At 38.3% G+C, this 19,466-nt stretch overlaps 1 protein-coding gene across 4 annotated transcripts in view; it reads right to left on the reverse strand.

Annotated features, from left to right (window-relative positions):
• Positions 1-19,466, reverse strand: part of mrpl1 (mitochondrial ribosomal protein L1) — a 60,912-nt gene that overhangs the window by 20,999 nt on the left and 20,447 nt on the right. For all 4 annotated transcript variants that reach the window (XM_059988740.1, XM_059988742.1, XM_059988739.1 and 1 more), the window contains exons 6-7: positions 18,072-18,183; positions 4,285-4,385 (exon numbers count right to left, since the gene is read on the reverse strand). In XM_059988740.1, coding sequence (XP_059844723.1) covers positions 4,285-4,385; positions 18,072-18,183 — 213 coding nt within the window. The remainder of the gene's footprint in view (positions 1-4,284; positions 4,386-18,071; positions 18,184-19,466) is intronic.

Genomic DNA, 19,466 nt, shown 5'->3' on the forward strand with positions numbered 1-19,466 from the left:
ATACAGGTCTTCAGTACTTGGTCAGGTACACCAACTGTACCAGACATATTCTGAGTTCACCTTCCTGAAGGAATTCCCCAGATTATGAAAAGATACCATTCTCAAGAATTTAGAGTAATCAAGGGCCTATGCAAACTTTTTAAAAAATATACAGTACTGTGCAAAGGTCTTAAGCACATACATAAAACTAGTGTGCCTAAGATCTTAGCACAGTACTGTAGTAATTTTATGTATTCTACTATACCGCTGCCGACAAGAAACAAATTTCATGACATGTGTAAGTGATGATAAACATAATTCTGATATGGGTCTCTATTGTGGACTGAGAGTGGGAAGGGGGCAAGGAGAGGGGAATCATGGTTGTGGACAGGGGAAATGAGAGGGGACAGAGCAGGAAGCACCAGAGACATTCTATAATCATCAATAAACCAATTGTTTGGAAACAAATGACCTTGCCTAGTGTCTCAGGGCTGGGTGTGTCTGCACTCATGCCACCCGCTGCCCCAGAACTCTTATCACTGCCACCTGTCCCACATCCCTTCCGTAGCACTCCACCCTTGCCATTCCCAATATCCTTTGCTCCATGCCAGATTTACAAACTCTCTCTCAGCTCCACAATGACAAATATAGTACTGTGCACATCAGTTGATAATCTATCTTCATGTTACAACTTATTTTACCTAAATGAAAGGAAATTGGATCATTTCTGAAGTCAAACTTCAAGACGTCCACTTAAAATATTTGCATTATCTTCACATTTAATCTATACTTTGTATGCATGTGTAAAAATTCAATTGTTAAAAGGTTTCATAAGCAAACCAATACATTTGAATGGAAAATCCTGGAAACACTCAATACATCAGGCAACATATGTGGAAAGGGAATGAATCTGACAATGGGTCACTAACCTTAAATGTTAACAGTTCTTCTTTCTATGGATGCTGAGTGTTTGCTGTTTTTATTTTAGATATCTAGCATCTGTAATTTTCTTGATTTTCATGAAGTAAAAAATTTGATGTATCATTTTGTTCCACAATACTATAGTTCTTGATGACAGTACTGTTAATCAAAACACCCAAATTCACCAATCTAGTTTCAAAAAGAGATACCTAAGGGTGAGCACTCATGATATATGTCACATTTCATCTGAAAATTACAATTTCACAATCAAATTTAGTTACTATATTATACCTTAATCTACCTAATATTTCAAAATTGGACCAACATTCTACAGGAATCTGGAGATGCGTAGATCTGGAAAAAAATTATAAAAGTAATGCTGACTTAGCACTTTGTATACAGTAACCAGTTTGTATCAGTTGCATCTAGTATATTTCTGACTTATTCCGTCATAACTAGTGTGAAAGAATTTACTTTCAACAATTCAATTCTTTTCATGTCAAGCTAGATTGACTCACAAACCACAAGCTATATAGATGGGGTATCTTGCTCAGAATGGGTATCAGGAGATGGAGGTGTATTAATATGAGCATGGGAAAGTGAGGAGACGTGGGAGGGTGGTGGATGGTGGGGCTTGGGGGGGGGAGGGGAGGGGGAAGTAGAATGCAGTTTTACCATATTTGGGACTGAAAACATTTTAGAACCTAAAGCAGGTATCAAGAAATTGATAATGAAAGGCAACACAGAATACAAGAATACATTGGTAATGAACACAAAAGCAGGTTGCAAGAGCTTTGCAAGGCACATAAAAAGGAATGGACTATCAAGAACTTACGAGTCTTTTAGTGACAGTATTAGGAAGCAGAGAAATAGAAGAGAAATTAACTATTTTGTGTCTGCCTTCAGAGACAATACATACAACCTGTCTGACAATTCAGAAAACCAAGGATGTAGCAAGAGTAAGTAAGTTAAGGAAGTAGGAGTAAACAGAGAAAATTAGAGATTGGTGAAAGAAAGTCCTTAATTCCCAGTTCTGATGATCCCATTCCAACGTTCTGAAGGAACTGAAAGTAGATAACGTGAAACCCTGGTTATCATTGGGGCAGGAGCTAGAGTGGGAGGTTGACATAGAGGGGGAGCTATTTACCTGTAACCCAGGCCCATGGAAAATGTTGGAATCCAGAAGGAAGAATGCAATAGCAGAACATCAAGAACAAAAATGAATAGAGAGTCTGAATTATTAAAGATATATTGTGTTTTACCTATCTACTGAAATTTTGTCTGAATGGATCAAACTTCATATTTTCACAACTGCTGATGATACAAAGCAAGGTAGGAGCAAGAATAGTGAGAAGGTTCTAAGCAGGCTTCAAGAGAAAGGCTGAGTGGCTAGGCAAGAACATGGCAGATACAATGTGAAAACTTTGAAATGATCCACTTTGATGCATAAATCAGCAAAGCATATTTTGTCGTAAATCATAAGACACTGGTGTAATGTTGATATTCAAAGGGACTTGGAGTACACTTGTACACAAATCACCAAAAATCAATATGCATACAATTAGGAAGGTTGACTGTATGCTGACCTTCATTAGGAGTTTAGTATAGATAGCTTTCTACAGTTAGAAGGGATGTTGGTGAGACCACAGCTGCAATATTACATACATTTTTGGGTCTCCTTAGCCTGGCAGGTTTGCTATCTGAGGGGCTTTGATTCAAGGATTTAAAGTATATTTATTATTAAACTATGTATGCAGTATAGTTAAGGTAAAGTCTGTCCCGAGCCTTATAGGTTCATCAGGTTGGTGCTAATGCTGGTTTCCGTGTTGTGAAACAACTGAGAGTACGAGAACCACCCTCCCAACCCTGATAGGATGCCAGTTAACCCCCACCATTTTGCCAGTACCCATTTTCAGCTGGGTGGACAGCAGCAATGTGTGGTTAAGTGCCTTGGACACAAGGACACAACACACTGCCTCGGCTGGGGCTCGAACTCACGACCTTCAGATCGCTAGTCCAACACCTTAACCACTTGGCCAACGCGCCACACAATATGCAGTATACAACCCTAAGATTCATCTTCCCTATAGACAGCTACAAAACAAAGAAAATCGTGGAACGATTTCAAAGAAAAACATTAACCCACCCACCCCCCACACACACAAAAAACTGAGCAAACAGCAACAAAAAACAAAATGAAAAACACAAAACATAAACCACAAAATCGAGAGAGTCCAGGCATATTCAGTTCACATCTGTGTTCGTTATCTGCAGGCTGCCCCAATTCAAAATCGCCCAAAATAGCAACAAAAAAGGAGCAACTAGAAACCAGAAACACATTGTAACATGAACTACAGAGTCCAATCCACAAATTGCGTTGATTAAACCTTGTCCAAGAAAAAGCCCGAATTTTCTTGTGCTTATGTAAATGAAAGATCTTATTGAAACCTAAAGAATTTTTACAGGATTCAACAGGTTGGGTGTAGTTTGGCATTTTCTCTGGTTGAGAGCTTAGCTCTGGCCTTGATGAAAGATAGACTGTACCAAAGAGCCAAATATCCTTCTCTTCCTCCAATTTTTCAGGTTGGCAGCTTTATAGTTTTAGATGTTAATTTCACATCAAATGGCATTATCAGGTTATTTTGAATCTCTCCTTCTCAGATGATCTTTTTGCTCCACACATCCTTACGCCACCTTCTCTCCTGCTTCAATAATATCTTTCTTTGCCAGTTCTGGTGAAAGGCTGTAGAACTGATATGTTGATCATTTCTCTTCAGATCATTTCCGATTTCCAGCATCCACAGCTTTTATTTATCATCATTTACTGATAAATTTATTAACACTTCTCTTCCAAGAATGCTAACCAGGAAGTACTCCTTTCTGATGGGATTTCCATGTGCCCTTTCACTTTGTTCACTCTCAATAGTTTCTCTTTCCCTTCTAGTGCTCAAAGGAGTTAACCAAGATTCACTTCCACAGTCACATCTCTTTCCTTAGAGAATGTCTTGTCATGAATAGCACATTTACAAAGGAAGAAGCTTAATGTACTGGTAACCACTGCCACCCAACTTTTCTATCAGATGTTCTGTGTCTGATACATCCCTCTCCATCTTCTGTCTTCTTAAAAGTAAAATGCATATTTTTGCTCCAAAATTACTTCATCCTCAAAAGGAAGTTTCTTCCAAAAACTAACACATAAGGAAGAATATGGCAGTATTATAAATATTCAAGTGAAACAGTCAGTTGCTTTTGAAAAAATTGCTCAAAGAAACATTTTCACAATTGCTAAAGATACATATCAAGGTAGGAATATTTACTCTAAAACAAAATTAAATACTGAACATCAAGTATAAAACAAGTCTTTGGTGTTCCAATTGAACTTACCGTTCCTACTTTCGAAAGAACATAACAGTCACGTTCCACCTGGTATTCGTGGCCAGTTTTAAATACTTTTATCATTTCAGGAATATTGTGTCCAACAGAACCTGGGAAACAAAGTTACAGAAAATACATAATAAGTCTAATGAGTTTGCTGCATTTGATTTTAACATGGGATTTCAAAAGAAATCCAACAGGAGAACCTCCCTTTTAAAAATACTGCAGAGGTGGTATGGTAGTTTAAGCTGTACACCAGACAGCACGGCAGCAGACTGTAGGTCTGTAAATCATTTTTAACAAGCAAAATTTATATCCTATCCTAAAATAATATTGTGCCTCAAATTCCACATATATGCCAAGTTGTAGTGTCTTCAACATCAGTTATGCAGAAACAGAATTTCTTTTAACATTTGAAATTGTAAGAACATTACTACAAAAACAAAGTTCCCCAAATATCAGTTATTTACAAAAAAAAATTTCATGACAAGTGGTTGATTAAACATCCTGTCAAATAACACAGCAATACACTCAAAATGCTGGAGGGACTCAGCCGGCCATATAGCATCTATGGAAAAAGAGTATACAGTTGACGTTTCGGGCCAAGATGCTAATTTTTTACTCTTTTCCATAGGTACTGCCTGGCCTGTTGAGTTCCTCCAGCACTTTGTGTGTATTGCTTTGATTTCCAGCATCTGTAGTTTTTCTCATTTGTAAATACACAGTTGAGCATGGATGGAGGCATGCAGTAATCTGCCATTAAACAGCCCAGTTTCACGTATTGCTTGCCTTAAACCATATTCCTCAAGCCTGTTCCTGAAAAGAGTTTTCCAATGAGCTACTAGCATTTGGTTGATCAGTGGTGCCAGGGTTTCTCCAAGCATAAATGGCCAATGCCCCACCAAAATATCGCTGGCCCCAGTTAACAAGCTGTTGTTTAAGTTCAATGTTTGTGACTGGCAAAGAAATTCATAAACATGTACAAATACTATACAAAAAACATACAATTTAAATTAATAAAAAATGAAATTAAAAATATTACAATTGTCCCAGATGGCTTCATCACATGAACTTAATGGGTCCACAGGATTTGTCACAACTTCAGTGGGCAAGTTTTCTTGGCCAAAAGCCAAAAAATGTGATGAAATTTACACCGTCCTTTAAGACTCCATGAAAAATCCCAACAACACAACTCAGGTGTCCTCAGATCAATGTATGGACAGCATAGTGGGGTAGTGGGTCGAGCAATGCTACTGCAGTGCCAGTGACCAGGGCTCTATTCCTGCCACTGCCTGTAAGGAATCTGTACATTTACCCCCTGTGACTGCGTGGATTTCCTCCAGATTTCCCAGCTTCTCCCCACGTCCCTAAGATATATGAGTTAGTAGGTTATTTCGTCATTTGGCTGTAATGGTGGTAAGGGCTTGTTGGGCCAGAACAGCGTTACTGTCCTGCAGTAAATAAATACTGTAACTAGAAACTGCACTTACTACGTGGCTAGCTGAATCAGTTCTCATTTTCCTTTTTTTCATAAAAAGTATACTTTTAAATAGTTTCTACCTTCAATATTTTTTAACAATATATTTTATCTATATATCTACAAACCCCATTTCCAGAAAAGTTGGGATATTTTCCAAAATGCAATAAAAACAAATATCTGTGATATGTTAATTCACGTGAACCTTTATTTAACTGACAAAAGTACAAAGAAAAGACTTTCAATAGTTTTACTGACCAACTTAATTATATTTTGTAAATATACACAAATTTAGAATTTGATGGCTGCAACACACTCAACAAAAGTTGGGACAGAGTTAAAATAAGATTGAAAAGTGCACAGAATATTCAAGTAACACCGGTTTGGAAGACTCCACATTAAGCAGACTAATTGGTAGCAGGTGAGGTATCATGACTGGGTATACAAGTAGCATCCATCAAAGGCTCAGTCTTTGCAAGCAAGGATGGGTCGTGGCTCACTCCTTTGTGCCAAAATTCATGAGAGAATCGTTAGTCAGTTCAAAAGGAACATTTCTCAACACAAGATTGCAGAGAATTTAGGTCTTTCAAAATCTACAATACATAATATCGTGAAAAGATTCAGAGAATTCAGAGACACCTCAGTGCGTAAAGGGCAAGGTCGGAAACCACTGTTGAATGCATGTGATCTTCGAGCCCTCGGGCGGCACTGCCTAAGAAACCGTCATGCTACTGTGACAATTATAGCCACCTGGGCTTGGGAGTACTTTGGAAAACCATTGTCACTTAACACAGTCCGTCGCTACATCCAGAAATGCAACTTGAAACTGTATTACACAAGGAGGAAGCCATACATCAACTCTACGCAGAAACGCTGGTGAGTTCTCTGGGCCCAAGCTCATCTCAGATGGACCGAAAGACTGTGAAACTGTGTGCTGTGGTCAGATGAATCCACATTGCAGCCAGTTTTCGGAAAAAACGGCGTCAAGTTCTCCATGTCAAAGATGAAAACGACCATCCAGATTGTTATCAGCGAAAGGTGGTAGACAGTTGTGTGGTGTAGCTGCGTTCCCAACAGGCTGGCCACAGCCGACCACAGGCTGGAGGTGAACTGGGCGCCTCTGTCGGAGGTAATGTGGGCCGGTACCCCAAAGCGTGCTACCCAGGTTGCAATCAGTGCTCAGGCGCAGGAATTGGCAGAAGTGTCGGTGAGCGGGACCACCTCTGGCCACCTCGTGAACAGGTCTACCATAGTTAGGAGGTACCGTGCTTCTTGGGACACTGGTAGGGGGCCCACGGTATCCACATGAATGTGGTCGAACCTCCAGTGGGTGGGTTTGAACTGCTGCAGCGGGGCTTTAGAGTGCCGCTGCACCTTGGCTGTTTGGCACTGTGCGCACGTTCTGGCCCATTCACTGACCTGCTTGCAAAGTCCGTGCCACACGAACTTGCTGGAGACCAGTTGGACGGTTGTCCTGATAGATGGGTGCACCAAACCGTGTATGGAGTTGAAAACTCGCCGCCTCCAGGCTGCCGGGGCAAGGTTGGCCGGTAGCCACGTCGCACAGGAGGGTCCTATCACCTGGGCCTACTAGAAAGTCCTGCAGCTGCAAACCCGAGATTGCAGTCCTGTAGCTGGGCATCTCATCATCTGCCTGCTGCGCCTCCAGCAGTGCTGCATACTCCACCCCCAGGGACAGGGCCTGGACAGCTGGTCTGGAGGGTGCGTCCACCACGACGTTGTCCTTTCCCGAGACATGCTGGATGTCCGTTGTGTACTCCGAGATGTAGGACAGATGTCGCTGCTGGCGAGCGAGCCAGGGATCGGACACCTTCGTGAACGCGAAGGTCAATGGTTTGTGGTCCGTGAACGTGGCGAACGGCCTGCCTTCTAAGAAGTACATGAAATGCCGGATTGCCAGATACAGTGCCAACAGCTCCCGGTCGAAAGCACTGTACTTGAGTTCGGGTGGTCGTAGGTGCTTGCTGAAGAATGTCAGGAGTTGCCAGTGCCCCTCAATGAGCTGCTCCAGCACCCCGCCAACTGCTGGGTTGCATGCACCCACCGTGAGGGCAGTCAGAACGTCCGTTCTGGGGTGCACCAGCATTGCGGCATCTGCCAAGGCTTCCTTGGCTTTAATGAAAGTGGCCGCAGCCTCCTCGTCCCAAGTAATGTCCTTGCCTTTACCCGACATCAGGGTGTACAAAGGGCGCATGATACGGGCTGCTGAGGGGAGGAAATGGTGATAGAAGTTCACCATACCAACGAACTCCTGCAGGCCTTTGACCATTTTGGGCCTGGCAAAATGGTGGATCGCGTCTACCTTGGCGGGCAGAGGTGTTGCCCCGTCTTTGGTAATCCTGTGGCCCAGGAAGTCGCCGGTATCGAGACCGAACTGGCATTTGGCCGGGTTGATTGTGAGGGTGAAATCACACAGGCGGGAGTAGAGCTGGCGGAGGTGGGACAGGTGCTCCTGACGACAACTGCTGGCTATAAGGATGTCGTCCAAATAGTTGAACGCAAAGTCCAGGATGCATCCCACCGCGTCCATTAGCCGCTGGAACGTCTGGGCGGCATTCTTCTGGCCAAACGGCATTCGGAGGAACTCGAACAGGCCGAACGGGGTGATAAGTGCTGTTTTGGGGATGTCTTCAGGGTGCACCAGGATTTGATGGTATCCCCGGACGAGGTCTACTTTGGAAAAGATTCCTGCCCTGTGCAGGTTTGCTGCAAAGTCCTGTATGTGCAGCACAGGGTAGCGGTCTGGAGTGGTAGCCTCGTTCAGTCTGCAGTAGTTAGCCGCATGGTCTCTAACCCCTGGCTGCTTTGGGCACCATGTGCAGAGGGGAGGCCCATGGGCTGTCGGACCTCCGTACGATCCCCAATTCCTCCACCCTCTTGAACTCCTCCTTCGCCAGATGGAGCTTTTCCGGGGGAAGCCTTCGTGTGCGGACGTGGAGGGGTGGTCCCTGGGTCGGGATGTGGTGCTGTACCCCATGTCTGGGAATGGCTGCCATGAACTGCGGTGCCAGAATCGATGGAAAATCCACCAGGATTCTGGTGAATTCATTGTCCGATAGCGTGATGGAGTCCAGGTGTGGGGCCGGCAACTTGGCTTCACCCAGGGAGAATGTCTGGAAAGTCTCGACATGTACCAGTCTTTTCCCTTGCAAGTCGACCAGCAGGCTGAGAGCTTGCAAGAAGTCTGCCCCCAGGAGTGGTTGGGCCACGGCGGCCAGTGTGAAGTCCCACTGGTGCCAAACTGCAGCTGCACTGTGCGGGTGCCATAGGTCTGTATCGTGCTGCCGTTTGCGGCCCTCAGGGTGGGTCCTGGCTTCCTGCTGTGGGTGTCGTACCCTGTCGGGGGCAAGACGCTGATCTCTGCTCCGGTGTCGACCAAGAAGCGGCGTCCCGACTGTTTGTCCCAGACGTACAAGAGGCTGTCCTGGTGGCCTACTGCCATAGTCATTAGCGGCAGCTGGCCCTGGCCCTGGCCCTGGCCCTTGCAGGGCGGGTGACAACGGCGGTCTTTTGTGCCCCAATGCTGATGGTAGAAACACCACTGTTCACTGGCCTCCTCACTCCTGCCTCTGTGTTGTGTGCGCCCCCCTGATCTGGTCTGCTGTTGGGCACGTGGCCTGGTAATCTGAAGGATGGATGCCACGCTCTCCCTCTTGGCTTTCCACAGCACGTCTACCCAGGCCGCCACCTTCCGGGGGTCGCTGAAATCTGCCTCGGCCAGCAGCAGATGTATGTCCTCGGGCAGTTGCTCCAGGAACGCTTGCTCGAACATGAGGCAGGGCTTGTGTCCGTCAGACAGGGACAGCATCTCTTTCATCAATGCTGATGGCAGTCTGTCTCCCAAACCATCCAGGTGAAGCAGGCGGGCACCCTGCTCACACCGTGAGAGGCCAAAGGTCCCAATAAGCAGCGCCTTGAATGCTTCATATTTGCCTTCTTCCGGGGGTGACTGTATGAAATCTGCTACCTGGGCGGCCGTCTGCTGGTCAAGGGCACTCACCACGTGGTAGTAACGCGTGGAATCAGAGGACATCTGCCGAATCTGGAATTGGGCTTCTGCTTGGCTAAACCACACACGTGGTCGCAGCGTCCAGAAAGTTGGCAGTTTTAGCGAAACTGCGTGAACAGATGAAGAGTCGGTCATCTTTGGTCCAAATCCCGCTTGGACCGTCGGGGTCACCAATGTAGCGATGTGCTACACACAGTGCTGAAATAACGACACACAGTCGGTAAGTTGTTTCGAGACTAGTTTATTCAAACTCCGCGGTGCTGCCATTTAAATCCCTAGTGCCCTCCCTCTCCGGGCGGAAATGACATCAGAGGTGTATTACCAAAATCTCCCCCCACGCGCTGGCTATTTGTGAGCCGGTTCGCCTGCGCAGAAAGTGGATCGCCACAATGTAACACAATGGTAAACATGCCTCTGTACCAACTTTTGTTGAGTGTGTTGCAGCCATCAAATTCTAAATTTGTGTATATTTACAACATACAATTAAGTTAGTCAGTAAAACAATTAAAAATCTTTTCTTTGTACTTCTTTCTTTCTTTCTTTCTTTTTCAATCTTTTTATTAAATTTCATATATAAAAAAAAACAACACAAAATAATGAATAGATTACAGATTCAATAAACTTGAGATTACATTAGTAATAGGATAATAATATCCTATTAAAACATCCATCAACAAAAGGTGCATAAATCAATCAAGTCTATGTAAATATATATGAAAAACAAAAATAATCGTCGAAAAAAGAAAAAAAAAATTGAAATTATATATGAGAAAAAATATATAATGAAAAAAAATACTAAACTAACACTAACATGGGCAATAATAACACTTTATAAATATATAAAGGTGTCAGGAAAAGAACTCCAGAACTCCATACCTGAACAAGTATAAGTAGAGAAAAGGATCTGAAATAAGCCAAATTAATTCATATGAAAGTGTCGAATAAATGGTCCCCAGGTTTCTTCAAATTTAATTGAAGAATCAAAGATAGTGCTTCTGATTTTTTCCAAACTCAAATAAGAAATAGTTTGGGAGAACCACTGAAATGTAGTAGGAGGATTTACTTCTTTCCAGTTTTGTAATATAGACCTTCTGGCAATTAATGTTACAAAGGCAATCATTCGTCTGATTGAAGGGGAAAGTTGATTGCCATCTTCATTTGGTATACCGAAAATTGCAGTAATAAAATGGGGTTGTAAATCGATATTCCATACTGAGGAAATGACATCAAAAATGTCCTTCCAATAGTTATGTAAAGTGGGACATGTCCAAAACATGTGAGTCAATGAAGCCACTTCTAAGTGACATCTGTCACATTGAGGATTGATATGCGAATAAAATCGGGCAAGTTTATCTTTAGACATATAAGCTCTATGTACAATTTTAAATTGTATTAAAGCATGTTTAGCACAAATAGAGGAGGAATTAACCATTTGTAAAATTTTTTCCCATTTATCTGTTGATATATTACATCGAAGTTCTTTTTCCCATTCTTGTCTAATTCTATCCGATATTTCTGGCTGTATCTTCATAATCATGTTATAAATAAAAGCTACTAATCCCTTCTGACAAGGATTAAAAGTAAAAATCAAATCTGAAAAATCCGATGGAGTTGAATTAGGAAAAGATGGAAGAATTTTATGTAAGAAATTTCTAATTTGTAAGTATCTAAAAAAATTAGATTTAGGTAATTCAAATTTGTTGGATAGTTGATCAAAAGACATCAAAGTACCTTCAAAAAAAAGATCACGAAAACATTTTATACCTTTCCTTTTCCATATACTAAAAGCTTGATCTGTCAATGAAGGTTTAAAAAAAAAATTACATAAAATAGGGCTGTCCAAAGCAAAGTTTTTCAGATTAAAGAATTTGCGAAATTGAAACCAAATTCGTAGTGTATGTTTAACAACAGGGTTAGATATCTGTTTATTGAATTTGGCTAAATCAATAGGAAGAAAAGAACCAAGAACGGAAAATATAGAATATCCCTTAACCTCACTACATTCCAAATTTACCCACTGTGGGCACACAGGTGAATCCAAATCTAGTTTCCAGTACATTAGGTTACGAATATTATTCGCCCAATAATAAAATCTAAAGTTAGGTAAAGCTAGACCACCATCTTTTTTAGACTTTTGTAATTGCCTTTTGCTTAACCTAGGATTTTTATTTTGCCAAACAAATGAGGAAATCTTTGAATCAATATTATCAAAAAAAGATTTAGGAATAAAAATTGGTAAAGCTTGGAATAAATATAAAAATTTCGGTAAAATCATCATTTTAATAGCATTAATCCGACCAACTAATGATAAAAATAAGGGAGACCATCTAGTAGTAAGTTGCTGAATTTGATGAAGCATAGGTAAAAAATTCAGTCCAAATAAATCTTTATATTTCTTGGTGATTTTTATACCTAAATAGATAAAGTTATCAGTAACAACTTTAAATGGCATCCTATCACTCAATAAAGTTTGCGCGTTTAAAGGGAATAACTCACTCTTATCTAAGTTTAACTTATAACCAGAAAAACTACCAAATTGAGCCAACAAGGATAAAATAGCAGGAATAGACCTACTAGGATTAGAAATATATAACAACAAATCATCAGCATAAAGCGATAATTTGTATAACTTCTCATTACGGGTAATACCAAAAATATTAGGAGACTCACGAATAGCAATAGCTAAAGGTTCTAATGCAATATTAAATAATAAAGGACTTAAAGGACAACCTTGTCTCGTACCACGAGATAATTGAAAAAAAGAGGATCTATAATTATTTGTAAGAACAGAAGCAACAGGTTTATAATATATTAATTTAATCCATGATATAAAATTAGGACTAAAATTAAAGTTTCTCAATGCATTAAATAAATATGTCCATTCAACTCTATCAAAGGCTTTTTCAGCATCTAATGAGATAACACATTCTGGGGTTGTAGGTGATGAAGTATAAATTATGTTAATCAATTTTCTAATATTAAAAAAGGAATATCGATTCCTAATAAAACCAGTTTGATCTTCTGAAATAATCTGTGGTAATACCTTTTCTAATCTAATGGCTAAAATTTTTGTAAGAATCTTAGAGTCTACATTTAATAAAGATATAGGGCGATAAGATGCACATAAGGTAGGATCTTTATCTTTTTTAAGAATTAAAGAGATAGTAGCTTCATAAAACGATTGAGGTAATCTCTTCTTAACAAACGCATCATTAAAGATTTCACATAGCCAAGGAGAAAGCAATAAAGAAAAAGTTTTAAAAAATTCTACAATAAAACCATCAGGACCAGGAGCTTTCCCTGAATTCATTGATGAGATAGCCTCTCTTATTTCATCCATAGAAATAGGAGCATCAAGCAAGCTACAATCTTCATCTATCAGTTTAGAAATATTCAAATTATTAAAAAAATTATCCATCATAAACCGGTCACCGTCAAATTCTGATTGATATAAAGATTTATAAAAATCTTGAAAAGTGTTATTAATTTCTTTATAATCAGTAGTTAAATTACCGTCTTGTTTACGAATTTTAATAATTTGTCGCTTAGTCGAAATAGCTTTTAATTGATTAGCTAACAATTTACCAGTTCGATCACTATGAATATAAAATTGAGCCCTAGTCTTAATTAATTGATTCTCAATTGAAGAAGATAATAATAAACTATGTTCCATTTGAAGCTCAACTCTCTTCTTATAAAGTTCTTTGGTAGGAGTAACGGAATAAATCTTATCAATTTCTTTAATTTTATCCACCAATAAAGCTATATCTGAATATCTTTGTTTTCTTTTACCAGCGGAATATGAAATAATTTGTCCACGAATAAAAGCCTTGAAAGAGTCCCAAAGTATTCCTTTATCAATCTCTTCATTATAGTTTGTTGAAAAAAATAAGTCAATTTGTTGTTTTATGAAGGTAATAAATTCTGGATCTTGAAGTAAAGTAGCATTAAGTCTCCAAGATCTAGTATTGATAGAAGAATCCGAAATCTTGATAGATAACTTCAAAGGCGCATGATCCGAAATAGCAATAGAATCGTATTTACAATCAATAACATCTGTTAATAAACGATGATCAATAAGAAAGTAATCAATTCTAGAATAACTATGATATACATGTGAAAAAAATGAAAATTCTTTACCTTTAGGGTTCAAAAACCGCCATATTTCAGTAATTCCAGAATCAACCATAAAAGAATTAATAAGTAAAGCTGATCTATTCGGAAGAGTTCGAATAGGTTTAGATCTATCCATCGAAGGATTCAAACAACAATTAAAGTCTCCACCCATAATCAACATATATTCATTCAAATTAGGAAGAGAAGTAAATAAACGTTTAAAAAATTCAGGACAATCAAAGTTTGGAGCATAAATATTAACTAAAACAACTTTCCGATTAAAAAGTGAACCAGTTATCAACAAAAATCTACCCTGTGGATCAGAAATAATTTCATAATGTGTAAACGAAATTGAGGCGTCTATAAAAATAGACACACCCCTAATTTTAGCGGTACAATTTGAGTGAAATTGTTGACCTTTCCAGAACCTAAAAAAACGTTGATTATCCTCCCTCCTAATGTGGGTCTCCTGTGCAAAAATAATATTAGCGTTCAATCTATGGAATACTTTAAATATTTTTTTACGTTTAATCGGATGATTTAAACCATTAGTATTCCACGAGATAAAGTTAATAGATTTATCCATCATACCAATATTAATTGTGTGTATCATAAAAGGTTAAAAAGACACATAACCCACAATTTAGGAAGAAGGAAAATTGATTCAGGAGCAACCGGAGATCCTGACACCTCAACAATATTAACAATTTAAAGTCAGCCCATAAACTAAAAGCAAAAAAATAAAAAGCAAAAGCATGAAAAAAGATCCCTCCCCCCTCCCCCCACCCTTTGAAAGAAAGCCAAGCGGCAGGCGCATAAACTAATACTAATATTACCCCCATTTCAAGATGGCAGCTCCATAAGAAAATTTTTTAAGAAAAAACTATATAACACCCCAATTAAAATATAGAGTTGCAAAAAAAAATATATATATATATATACCTACATATATATATATATATACATACACATACACATACACACCCATATCAGACAAATCAAAAAAAAAAACTAAAATAGTAAAACCAGAAAGATCATTAATAAAAAAAAAAATGCACATTAAAGTTTAAAAATGTGATACACCTTTAAAAAAGAAATTCCATATTCAGATACAAAGATGACGTTTCACAAGCCAAGACTTATGGGAAGAAGAAACGACATTTTGAGAAAGCCATATTACAAAATATGAATATAAATTCAGCAATCTAATGAGAAAATATAGTAAAAAAAGTTATCAAAATAGAATATTTTTATAAAAAAAAAGATTTAATAGACACTACAACATATTTAAAAAAAAAACTAAAGAAAAAGAATTCAAAACCTTTGTTCCATTTCTAAATACAGGCAAGCAAATAAACGCTTATAAAAAGTAAAGACTTATGGGAAGAAGAAACGACATTTTGAAAAAAATAATTCATTATTACAAAATACAAACGTATATAAAAAAAGGATATTATAAAGATTAAAACAGCATCTATAAGCAATAATAATAGTAAAAAAAAAGACCCAGACCCATAGTTCAAAATAAGAAGTTATAACCCAACTTCCAGGGTTAAAACTTAAAATGAAATAACATCCTCTCTCCAAAAAAAAACTTCAATGTAACTCATAGTTCAAGTTGCACTAGAGGATCGATATTCTTCAACAAATTTCTTCGCTTCTTCAGGAGTGATAAAAAAGTGTAGACTGTTGTCGGGCAGCACCATTCTAAGCTTCGCTGGATACATTAAAGCTTGTTTAAAACCAAACGAATGAATCTCTGCCATCACTGGTTTAAAAGCGATCCTGGCTTTCATAACTTCATACGAATAGTCTTCAACTATTCGAAATGAATAATTTCTGTAGGAGATCATACCTTTTTTACGAGCTAATCGAATTAGAAGCTCTTTCTCACGAGGATAATGAAGGCGAACAATCACCGCTCGAGGTTTATCAGACACAGGCGAAAGCCTCGCAACTCTATGAGCGCGGTCAATAACAGGTTCATTTTTCAAACCTTCACCACCGAAAATTTCCCACAGTAATTTAGAGAAAAATTCAGTTAAATCACCGGACTCAACTTTTTCGGGAATTCCGATGATGCGCAAATTCTGTCTGCGAGAACGATTTTCAAGATCAGTAATTTTAAACTTGTACTGATCTAAAGTTTTAGCAGTCGACTCTATCTTCTTCTCTAACACTTCAATTGTACGTGCTTTTTCACAAATTGATTGTTCAAGAGTCGTGATCTTATTTCCATGCTGTTGAACCTCTAACGCCTGCGACTGAAACTTAGTTTCAAGCGATTTAACAACTCCTTCAAGATCGGATATTTTCGAAGTAATCCTCCTTTCCAAACTTAACAGTTTACTGTCCAATTTACCTTCTAGTCTGCCTTCCAGAGCCGCAAATTTAGCATCCAGTTTATTGTCCAATTTACTTTCCATAGCCGCAAATTTAACATCCAGTTTAGTGTCCAAAAGACCAACAATTGCGTCGATGGATAAAGGATCCTTAGCCGATTTCTTACTTGTAGCCATTTTAGGTTTGACAAGATTAGATCAACTATTATTTTAGGAAAAAAGGGTCAATCAAAGGTAGCAACTCATATGATTAAGTTCGAAAAGGTCTAATTAAAGGGTGATTATAGTTAAAAAAATAAAGAGCGCCTAAAAGGCAGATGCTTACGTCGCCATCTTGAAACTCCACCCCTCTTTGTACTTCTGTCAGTTAAATAAAGATTCACGTGAATTAACATATTACAGATTTTTGTTTTTATTGCATTTTGGAAAATATCCCAACTTTCCTGGAAATGGGGTTTGTCCAATTATTTATCAGATGATTATTTCAATGGGACACACAGATAAAAATGGAATATTCACTTGAGCCATTGTGGTTCTTCGCTGAAACAAATTCAGCACACCAAAAATTCACAGATTCATTCATAGGACTGAAAACAGCCATTTCTTGAATATGACACAGGGCCAGAGTGAAATCTCACTATGGGTAGCAACAATGCAATAATTTTGATCCCAGATCCCTTTGACTACAAGAAATATTTTGATCAAGTCATGTTAGTGTTCTATAACATAAAAGTATCAAAGTTTCATCCTTAAATCGTTCCTGTTTCTTTCTCTGCCTTTGAGACAATTATGACAATAAATTGCTTTCCTGTCCCGTCTGGAGCAATATCAAATTCTGTTCCATCATTTCTGCATAGCGCCTTGCAACAATGTGACAATAAAATCTGCAATTTTTTAAAATTTAAAACATTAAATTTTCCATTATTATAACAGGCACAAATTTCCAAAGAGCTGCACAAGAAGAACATGAATATCAGACAATTAAAAAGGACACAAATGAACAGGAAAAACTAGTCGACTTCAATACAAACGTTATCAGCTCCACAGGGTGGTAGAGTTCCAGCATGTCAGCAACAGGATACAAAACAATTCAAATTTCTTTCATCAAAGCATATCAGAATATTAAGTTAGCTTTTCAGTTATATGCATTAGTAAAAACAGGTACAACGTTGCAGGCATTTCCTATAATGGTATTATAGGAAATGTGGCAACCCAGTCAGTAAGTTAAGTAAGGAACAGAAAACAAAATAGACTTCAATATGTATTTCTGGACTGGGGGAAGCAAACTATAATGCTCCTGAGCTGTCAGTACTAAAATCACTGCAGTTTTATATACATAAGTTTAGTTTAGAAGAGCACAACATTAACATATTAAAACTGAAAGTGACCATAAGTACTTTGGAGAACAAAGTGAAAATAATTGTCTATTTTGAAAAAGATCGAATACAAAACATATCCTCAAAGTTTACAATACTACGTCTTTAAGACAGTAGCATCGCAACTAAACCAACGATTTTGAATGTTAAAGCCACTGAAATAAACAAACCCAAAGCAAATGGGTTAGCATTATCCAAAAGTAAATTACGTTTTCATTTCATTTCCTGAGCATTTTGAGAACACAAAGCTTATTTTCAACTATCAAGCAGGAAGTGCAAATTCAGTTTGTACTACAAAATAAGTGTAGTTTAATTCTGAGTAAGAATCATTCAATAATTGCCTGGGCTTTGACAGTTTCTGTAGAAAAGATATAAGCTTGCCAATGGAATTATTGTATATTATAATTTATAAACATGTAAAGCACAAGTACATAAATGTAGTAATTAAATTTTACCCCGTTTGCTTTTAGGAAACTTCTTCCTCAGCTTGTTTTTGAGAGGCACCAGTTTGGATACTACGTCAGGAGCAGAGACATAGAAGTCCCCTTGAATTTCTTCATCCAAGATCTACAGTTAATTTATAAAAAAATTCAGTAATGGGCAACAGGTAGTCAAATCTATTGGACAAGTTATTCACCACTATATCTCCTTTCAACATGTCCTAATACAACTTTGCTTTAACTACTGGTATTATAACATCTTGAATAAGCTTCTGTTAAAATCAATTATCGTCTTTGGGACACAGTCTTAAAGCATCTAATAAAGGCAAGCAAGGAGAACTGTGTTTGCATTTAGCCAATCTGATGTCAATGTTTCTTCTCTTTAAGTTGAAATCTCAAATGTTATTAAGAGTTCCTATAAAATTTGCCTGTTATAATTGTGCAAAGCAGTAAGGGAAGGGCATCAAGGAAGTGGAATGAAGTGTTGGCGTTAATGAAACTGCTGAGAAAGATTTTATTCTGCCTTGGGTGATCTGAGAATTGCCAATGCTGATAGGGATTTAGATGCTTCAACCTAAAGTTTTCAATAATTAATTGACAAGAAAATAAATAAAATTCAACGCCCAAAGGAAACATACTGAACGTATGGAATAAAACTGTCAACTGATGAAACAGTGAGAAAAAAAATTCTAAAGCTTTTATTCGTTACTTATTTAAGATGTAACCATTTAAAAACACAACATTTAATCATGCATCAAAGCAGCATTTGAAAGATTTAAATATTTATAACATTTAATACACAATAAATTGAAGACTGGATAGACTGTTGGCTGGTTCTCAGTCCGGAAATAAACAAACTGTGACCCACCAAACACAATTCATTTTCAAAATCAACACTAAATGTATTTCTCCCAGAAATTTAGTTGAAAATGAATATGAATATGCAATAGCTTGCTCTTTAAATTAACTCAAAGAAAGTTGTCTGAAGTTTTATATTTACTTCTTATTCCCTACAATGAATAATTTCTTTAGAAAACACAATTCGTGCAGATTTATTCTGTGCACTGTTACGTATTCAGGCAACAATAAATACATGAGTTCGGCAAGGGTTTCTTATAACAAACAACACGTTTATTAAACACAGAAAACAAACCCCCCAAAAGTAAACAAACACTACCGTAACCGGAAACAGCTGCTGAGCGGCAGCCCAAACAGTTCTTAAAGTGATATTGCAAAAACAGTTCTTTAAAGTGGTATTGCCAAAAGTTCGATATGCTCACGGTCCATTTAAAAGGAGAGACTTTACAGGACGATTTAAATTCTCTTTCACGTCGCTTGACTTCGATCCCCGACGTCGAACTTCCCACGAAGAATTCACGAAACAGAACGGCTTAAAGGCACTGACCTTTC

Source organism: Hypanus sabinus, chromosome 14, assembly GCF_030144855.1.
Source record: "Hypanus sabinus isolate sHypSab1 chromosome 14, sHypSab1.hap1, whole genome shotgun sequence".
Lineage (NCBI taxonomy): Eukaryota > Metazoa > Chordata > Chondrichthyes > Myliobatiformes > Dasyatidae > Hypanus > Hypanus sabinus.